A 9,390-nucleotide genomic window follows, 5' to 3' on the forward strand; every position below is an offset into this window, starting at 1 on the left:
CATATCTGGGAAGCAGTGTATGTGTGTGTGAACAAGATCTTAGAGTCCTTGTGGACTGTAAGCTAAATATGAGCAGACAGCATGATGTGGAGGTAAGCAAGACAAAGAGAGTTTTGGGCTGGATCAACAGAAGCATCACATCCAAACCGCAAGATATTCTAGTCCCGCTCTATACCACATTGGTCAGACCCCACCTGGAGTACTGTGTATAGTTCTGGAGGCCTCACTTCACAAGGGATGTGGACAAAATTGAGAGGGTTCAGAGGAGAGTGACGAGGATGAACCGGGGCCTGGGGACCAAGCCCTAGGAGGAAAGGCTGAGGGGCTTGGGAATGTTCAGCCTGGGGAAGAAGAGGTTGAGAGGGGACATGACTGCTCTCTTTAACTATTTGAAACAGAAATTGAGTCCAGTAGCACCTTTAAGACTCATTTTTGTTGTGCTACTTCAGACCAACATGGCTACCCACTTGAATCTAAATATTTTAAAGCTTGTGACTTTGAGGGGGGCAGGGAAAGGTCCCTGTTGGCATCAGAGGAGAGGACCTGCAGTAATGGATTAAAACTGCACGTAGAATGGTACCAGCTAGATATTGGGAGGAAATTTACAGAAGTCAGCAGTGGAATGGGCTGCTAAGGAAGTGGGGAGCTCCAACGGGGCTTCTCTTATATTCATATGTAGAGACTAGGGACAAGCTGAGTACATAGAACAGGTCCAGATAGGGTGACCAACCTCAGGGTGGAGCCTAGAGATATTTTGAAGTTACAAGTGATATTTTGTAGTTACAAGTGATCTCCAGATTATGAAGAACCTGAGGGTGGGATCTATGGCATTCAACCTTATTATTATTTAAATTTATTGTTATTATTGTTATTATTTAAATTTATTTCCCACCACTCCTGAAACCGGCTCTTGGCAGGTTACAATCATCCATGCCAAAACCCCAATCAATTTCCATTAAATCCAAGGACACAAAACAAAAACATACAACAACGAACCAAACAACATGGCAGTAGTCCTCAGTCACCCAACCCCCCCAATAAAACATCTAATAAGTGGAGTGGGAAGAGGGGTGCATAATTAACAGATGACCTTAACGTTGCCTAGTGCCGGGGGGGGGCGAATCACAGTAGTTCTCAACCTGGGGGGAGGGACACAGGGGTCACAGCAGGGCAAGCAGCTTGGCCGGGGGGGGGGATCCATCCACACAACAGCCTTGCGGGGTAGATTGAGATAGAGGGTCCGTCTGTCTGGTGCAGCAGAAAAGAGCGAGATCGGCATGGTGGGACAAGAGACAGAACTGAACTGAGAAACCCCAGAAAAAAAAAACCAATTTATATACAATCGTGAACAATGGCTCTTCACGCCATGGTCAGTTTCGGTTTAATTTCTGTGAAAGAACACCTGCATAATTTTTGGTTGGGGGTCATCACAACACGAGGAACTGGATTCAAGGGTCGAGGCATTAAGAAGGTTGAGAACTGCTGCCCAATCAGGTCTTCCTCGCCTTGACCTTCTTCCTCTTCCAAAACCCCGCCCTCCCAAGATCACATCCCCAAATTTCCAAGAATTTCCCAACCAGGAGCTGGCAAACCTTGACCTAGGTGACTCCCAAGGAGCCACGTGAGACAGAGAAGAAACAGAACAACCGCTAGTCAATCTGACCTGATTCTGGTGGGGAATATTTCCCCCTTGTGGCACATGGATGAGCCAGAACAGAAAGCCAATTTCTCCTTTCCTGTTAAGAGCTCCAGAGCTACTTTAATGGCCTCAGGTTGGGATCTAGCCTGTGAACCATCACGGACAACATATGCTCCAACTTTCAAAACCTGTTCCCACTGGGGCACGCAGTATCAACCCCTGTGACTGGCAAGCAATATGAAGCCTTTGGATTGGCCAGACTACAAATAAATACAGGAAACCTGGCCTCCTACTTTGGATATGGTCCACAACATCACAGCGGTTGGAGATGGACAACTAGTTCCACAATCCCAACCTGGAGTTGCTAGTCTCCCGGACATGGCTGCAGATCTCTCAAAATTACACCCATCTCCAGACAACCAAAATTCATTCCCCTGGAGAAAAGGGTAGCTTTGGAGGGTGGAATATGTGGCATTCAACCCCTCCCCAAATCCCGCCTTCCCAGGGCTACACCCCCAAAACCTCCAGGTATTTCCCAACCCAGAGCTGGCAACTGTGGTAACTGGCATGGCTTGCATGTGTCTTTGATCCTGTTAACCATCACACCAACCAGCAGGACTACCAACATCATCTGGGAGGGGCTGTGGCTTGGCCATAAAGCAGAAGGTGCCAAGTTCAATCCCCAGCATGCCCAGCAGAAGGTCCCAAGTTCAATCCCCAGCAGGAGGTCTCAAGTTCAATCCCCAGCAGGAGGTCCCAAATTCAATCCCCAGCATGCCCAGCAGAAGGTCCCAAATTCAATCCCCAGCATCCCCAGCAGGAGGTCCCAAATTCAATCCCCAGCAGGGGTTCCCCAATTCAATCCCCAGCATCCTCAGCAGAAGGTCCCAAATTCAATCCCCAGCATCTCCACTTGAAGGAATCAGGTAGTAAATGATGGGGGAAAACTCTGCCTGAGATCCTGGAGAGCTGCTGAGAGTTTGCAGAGAGACCATAAGTGGCTTCAATAGCCCCATGGTCTGACACCGTAGAAAGAAGCTTTATGCGCGGCACACACAAGTGCCGGCTTGCCTCCCGCACCCAGACACCAACCAGCTTTCATCCTTCAGGATTTCCCGCTAATCGTTTCTGTGCAAATGATCTCAACCCTACCCAAGGTGTCATCGCCATAACGGTGATCATAGCGGTGGCAGAACACCTGCCTTGCATCCAGATGGTCCTCAGGCTCGATGCCTGACATCTGTAGTCAAAGCTCTCGGGCAGCAGGTGTGAGGAAAGACCTTTCTCAGCCTGAGACCCTGGAGAGCGGCTGCCAGGCAGAGGAGAAAACCCTAGCCGGGCAGCTTCCATACATGTCGGACAAGGTACTTTAGATGCACTTTAGCATTTCTTTGCAACTCGATTTTCCTATGAAAAACGACTGGTAAAGTGTGTTGGAAGTGAACTGTGGACAATGCACTTTCTCTGGACTTATCAACAGTTTGCAACTGGATTTTCCTGTTCCAAACAACTGCCAAAGTGCCTTGAAAGTGCCCACTGGATAATGTACTTTCAAGGCACTTTAGCAATCACTTTAGCAAAACACCCCTGGAGAATATCAAATATGTTTCTACATATTTGTGACTACACCGATGACGCTGCTGACTGGAGATTCAATTATGAGAGGTAATTTTGAATGGTTTTTACTGTTGTTGTTGTTGTTGTTCTTATTCGTACTGTTGTTATTGTTATTGTTAATTCGATTTATGCCCCGCCACTCCCGGATGGCTTACAACAACTGGGTAAAAATCCCCTAAAACTCCCCAATTAAAATCCCAGAAAAGAAACACATACAAATCAATCAACCGCAAAAAGATACACACACAAAATGAATCGACCACGGCGGAAAAAACAAAGCCTCAAATCTCAGTTATCTGAACATCTTAAGGAGGAGTGGGGGAGAGGAGGGAGCAGGGTTGCTAGCAACCCTCACTTCCTGGAACTTAATGTTAAGTAATTTATTTGCTTGTTATTTCATTGATGTCCACTGCCCTGAGCCAGTATGGAAGAGTGGCATATAAATTAAATAAGCAATATAACAATAATAATTTGCTATTGGGTTTTCTGGAAAATTTGGTCTCAAATGACAGCTAAAGTGCCCTGAAAGTGCATTACCCCATGCGCATGACAGAAGTCTAAAGGTGCCATGATAACGGCCATGGTTGGTGTCAACAAAATACTCCCCTCACCCCGCCCCGAGGGGCTATGAAAGAAAGCCAGTTTGGGGCAATGCTTAAAGCGTTGTGTGAGGATCTGGGTTCAAATCCCCCCTCTACTACACGTGCCTTTGGACCATTCACATTCCCTCAGCCTAATTTACCTCACAGGATTCCTGTGAATCTAAAATGGAGAATGAGGTAAGCTACTTTGGGTCCCTATTGCGGAGAAAGGCAGAGGTAGACATGAAGTAAACAAGCAGACAAATGAAGTGACTTTAGACTGCTGATTCTGTGAGCTTAGGCAAATTGTGAGTAGATGGGAAGAAGGGATTGTGTCAGTGCTTGGCTCTTGTGGCCCTTTCTTGCATGCCCAGGGAAATGCCCATCACTACTTTGGGGCCGGGAGGCAAATTCCTTCCAGGCCAGACTAGATTCTGGTTTCCGGGGGGAGGCATCATCTGGCCATGCAATTGGGGTCACTGTGATGGGCAGGCAGTTGTGAATTTCTTGCATTCTGCAGGGGGTTGGACTAGATGACCCTGCAGGTCCCTTCCAACTCTATGATTCGATGATCCAAAGGGGGCAGTCTCCAAACTGGCAGCTGGGCTAGATGGATTTACAGTCTGACTTTTAGATGCCTTCTTACCCTTTAGCTGCCGTCTGATCTCTCATGGTGCCATCCTGAACACCCTTCGAAATCCACTGATATCCATGAATTCAGAAGGGTGTAACTCTGTTTAGGATTACCTTCCCTGTTGTTTTTTTTTCCGTTCAAGCTCTGTACTTCCTGCTTTTTTCCACACCCAAAACAAATTTTGTAAAGAAAAGGAAGCTTTTAAAACACACACACCCACACACCCACAACCCAAGTACATCAAAACTGAAACCCACACAACAGGGCTGCACTCAAGCAGCAAGGAACAAACCCAAAAGCTGAGAATTAACCATTGAAAGCTCAAGACATTTTTCTTCAAAGAGGAAACGGGGTGTCTGAAAGAGTGCACAGTCGGTGCATGCGCGTTTCAGAAACGGGGTTCCAGCACTGGAAGAAAAAAGATGGCACATCCAGATGGAGGCTGGCACTGTTCTTTCGGTGCCAAAGGACTATGGCTGAGTGCCAATCTGGCTGTTGCTCAGCAAGACATTGGGGCAAGGTCTTCTGCAGGTGTCAACCCAAAAAATAGGCCAAATCGATAACTGCCCCTTCAAATGCCTTCTCTGTTGTGGCCCCCACCTTACAGGACAGCTCAGGACGGCTCCCCCGCCCCTCCGCAGCTCTCCTGGCGCCTGTGTCCATGCACGACACAAAACGGCATGATTCGAGAGGGTTTTTCCTACACAGGCAACAGAACTCCAGAGTACTAACTGATTTACAAAGCTACTCGGGCCAAACACGAGGGGCGGAAGTCTCTTTGATGGTGCATGGTGGCTGGAACTGGGTCCCGTTATGGAATTTGTTCCATTATTTAGAATCATAGAATAATAGAGTTGGAAGGGACCTCATGGGTCATCTAGTCCAGGGGTCGTCAACCTGTGGTCCTCCAGATGTCCATGGACTACAATTCCCATGAGCCCCTGCCAGCAAACGCTGGCAGGGGCTCATGGGAATTGTAGTCCATGGACATCTGGAGGACCACAGGTTGATGACCCCTGATCTAGTCCAACCCCCTGCACTATGCAGGACACTCACAACCTTATCGCTCAGCCACCGTAACCTGCCACCCCCTTGAGCATTCACAGAATCAGCCTCTCTGTCAGATGGCTATCCAACCTCTGTTTAAAAATCTCCAAGGATGGAGAACCCACCACCTCCCAAGGAAGCCTATTCCACTGAGGAACCACGCTGACTGTCAGGAACTTCTTCCGGATGTTTAGACAGAATTTCTTTTGAATTAATTTCATCCCAAGGCTAATATATACACTTTGCTTCCACTCTGGTTTTTAGGCTCCTGGCAGGTCCTGCACCCCAAATCACCCTCACGTTGTTCGTCCAATGGCCCATCCTCTCCGTGCAACCTGCCTGGAGCCCACGGGGGTCTGTAAATCATGCAGAGGAATAAATAAAAAGGAATCTCATCCTCGCCTGCTTTGGCTCATCCCAATGATTACGGGCTGGATCCAACCACTCTCCAAGGAGCCTTCCACCGGCATAATGGGCTAGTTGGCACTTCCTCCGACAAAAGAGTCATTCAATTTGGAGGAAGACTTCTTAAACGGGAGGGACTCGAGCCAAAAAGGGAAGGCAGTCCATTGCTGTCTGCCTTCAAGGCCCAAGTTGACTTACAGCAACCCCAGCAGGTTTTTAAGGCAAGGGCCTAACAAAGATCATTGGCCATTGCTTGTTTCTGTACGGCAGCTACTTCTGGCATTCCTAACCGGGAAGGCTAACCAGGAATGGCCCCGCTTAGCTCCTAGGCTGCCCAGGTCAGGGCAAAAACCAGGGGCTTATGGGAATTGTAGTCCGTGGACAGCCAGAGAGCCACACTTCGGCCACCCTTGGGATAGAGTTTAGTTTGATAAATCAAATAGCTTTCCTGAGTGGGGTAGGATCCACCCCAACACCCCTGCCCATGAGGACATCCACCCTCGAAGGTCAGTTGGCGAAGCCAGACTGCTCTGCTTGGAGCTCCACCGTTCAGACTCCAGATGTGGATCTGGGCTGTAGAAAGCAGCTGCAGGGGGCACAGAGGGGTGCTTGCGTTGATCCCCCCCCCCCACTCGCCCACTGTTGGTTTCACCACTTAGAAATCGCTGTTTTAAGTCCTGGAAAGGGAAAGACAGAGAGAAGGGCCTCCGTCCTTAGGAATGGGTGCTTTTTTTTCAATTGGGGGAAAATGGCATGAGGAGAGGGAAGAGTTAACCCTTCCTTCCCCAGAACCACAGCTCTGCACGGAGCCCTCCGTGACTGCTTTTCAGGTCAAATCACACTCCAGAAATTCTGTTTGCAGAAGCTGGATGTGGCACGACGTCCAAGCAGGCCAGGAATCCTGCAGTACAAGTCCCGACGTTTCTGTAGCTGTCGGAGCTTTCAGGCCCGCAACTGGGGATGTGGGTTCTAGGCCAGAACAGCTTCTGGTGTGATAAACATGCAGGTACTGCAGGAGTCTCGGCTGGCCACATGAAAAGAAGCAGTCCGGCCTTTGTAGACATTACCCGCGGAGCAGGAAGAACCACAAAATAACAACATAGTTGCAGACACTAGATGACACTGTGGCAATCTCCCGCATGGAAGTTGTCACCATTAATATCCCACACCTCCTGCCTGGCCAGAACCTGAGTATCTGAAGAGAATAGAAGAGGGAGAGAAATTCTTCTCCCCTTCTTGATAGCCGTGGAGCTTAGGGTCACTCGAGTAATTTGTTTGGTAGCAGCTTTCAGAGACATAAACGAAAACACTCCTTTGTACAAGGCGTAATTAACATCAGCGACTCAGCACCAGCCACCCGGAGCCTCCATGCTCAGAGGCAGTCTACCTCTGAATGGTGGAGGCAAACAGGAGAAGGTGGTTGTGGGATTTGAAGTCTATCTCGCTAGCCACTGTCGGGAAACAAAACGCCGGACTCCTCAGCCATCTGACCCAGTCGTTTTTTTAAGCCAACAGCCGATCGGGGCCACCCGAAACGTCAACCACACATGAGCCCAATTCAAGACACCAGAAGCAGCCCCGGCGGTCCGCACTGTCACCTCTGCCCCGGTTGCTGATCCACACGGCCATCCCCACTCCCTCCCCTGTCAAGACCAGCAGCCAGCCGGAGAAGGCCAAGAATGACATGTGCTCCAAAACCAGCACAATTGTCACGTCATGTTCATTCCCACAATGCCACTCCCGATGGGGCCAGCTCCATCCCACTCAGAAGCTCTGGCGGTGAGCCCCAGAACTTCCCACAGGCTCCCCCTACCCCCTAAACTCACACACCCCTCAAAAGCTTTTACTGGTGGGTCAGCGAGAGGGAGGAGGGGGAAAGGTTTGCACCCCACCCACTTCAACCTCACCGAGCACGTTTTCCTTGGAAAGAAGTCCCACTGAGTCCCAGGCAAGCCTGGGGAGAGCCACAGATCCCCCTTCCCAAAGGGGACTCTCCGGCTTGGTCCTCCTGCCTCTCTCTCCGGCACCGTCTCACCTTGGGCGCTTCCAGTCCATAAATATTCTGCTCGTCTTCGCTGCCACCATTACCCAGCGTCACCTCTGTCACCTTCTGCCAGCCCCCCCCACCCCCACCCCATTCCTCCAATATTACACAACCCCCACCCACCCCTATTTCTCCCCACACAAGGAAGGGACGTCTGGCCAGCCACGGCCGTCCACACAAACCTTTCATTGATCGGCCCTTCGCCTCTCCAAACGCCACCGTGCACTCACACACACACACACACACACAGACAAACACACACGCGCGCATCGCCCTCCCGTTCCCCTCCAGCGCCAGACAGTGCGCCCAGTGTTCCTCCACGGCGCCCCCATCCCCTCTGCAGATCTGCGCCCGGCTTGCTCCGAGGCGCCTCTCCCCACCCACCCCCCACCCCCCGCCACCACCCCGTGGCAGGCACCGGAGCGCGCCCCGAGGCCAGTTGGGGGCAGAGGCAGGAGGGCATCCCTCTCCCCCCCCCTCCCAAGGGAGCCCGAGCCCGCCCGACGGCCGCATTCCGTTTCGCATCCCCACCGCACGCCTGCAGTTGTTGTGACACTTCGTCGCGGGAGGAGGAGGAGGAGGAGAAGGTGGGGGCGCCCGTGACACCGGAATGGTGCGTCCCTGCGGGGTTGGGTCCCCTGCGGGGTTGGGTCCACGGGAGGGGGGGCACCTGTCAAGATTCGGGACCCCCTCCATACACCCCCCCCCCCCGCAGTGAAGCGGAAATCCAAAGAGGTAGACCCCCCCCCCCAGCCCCAGCGGAGCCGCGTCCCAGCGGGGGCTGCCCCGGCCAAGGCGTGCCCCCACGCGGCAGGGTCTCCCCGCATCGTGCGCCCCCCCTCCAAGGTAGGCATTGGGTATGCCGCCCGCGCCCCCAGCCCCAGCCCCCGGGCCCGGACTGCGGTACCTTGCGAGAGGAACATCGCGGCGAGGCGGGAGAGCAGCTCGACGCCCTGCATGGCTCGCTCTGCCTGGGCGCCGCGGCCGGACGAGAGGAGCAAGCGAGGCAGGGGCGCGGGAGAGACGCGGGGCGCGCGGTGGTGCTGGAGGAGGAGGAGGAGGAGGAGGAGGAGAGGGAGGGCGGGCGGGAGGGAGCTGCCGCCTGCCTGCCTGCCTGCTTGCCTGCTTGCCGGCCTGCCTCTCGCCGCCAGCCCGCCAGCCCTGCTGCATCTCAGGAGGGGGGGGGGGCGAGGACGGGGAAGGGGGGGCGGCGGGGGAGGGGGCGGTCGCCGCTGACGGACGGCCGGGCTGAGGGGGAGGGAGGCGCCCGCCGGGGCCAATCGGGGGCCGGGGTGGACGGGGAGGGGCGCGGCTATGCAAAGCAGGCAGGGGGAGCCCGGCCAATGCGGGGGGAGGAGAGGAGGCCGGGGGAGGGGCCGGGGGAGGAGGGGGGGACTCTGATTTATGAGGGGTTCTTTGTTAC

The 9,390-nt window shown here is 52.8% G+C and overlaps 1 protein-coding gene across 2 annotated transcripts in view; it reads right to left on the reverse strand.

Annotated features, from left to right (window-relative positions):
* LOC143837279 (igLON family member 5-like) overlaps nucleotides 1-9,036 on the reverse strand; it is a 153,556-nt gene extending 144,520 nt beyond the window's left edge. For both annotated transcript variants that reach the window (XM_077336909.1, XM_077336908.1), the window contains exon 1: nucleotides 8,875-9,036. In XM_077336909.1, coding sequence (XP_077193024.1) covers nucleotides 8,875-8,926 — 52 coding nt within the window. In that variant the 5' untranslated portion in view covers nucleotides 8,927-9,036. The remainder of the gene's footprint in view (nucleotides 1-8,874) is intronic.
* Nucleotides 9,037-9,390: the final 354 nt, after the last annotated feature.

This window comes from Paroedura picta, chromosome 5, assembly GCF_049243985.1.
Source record: "Paroedura picta isolate Pp20150507F chromosome 5, Ppicta_v3.0, whole genome shotgun sequence".
NCBI lineage: Eukaryota > Metazoa > Chordata > Lepidosauria > Squamata > Gekkonidae > Paroedura > Paroedura picta.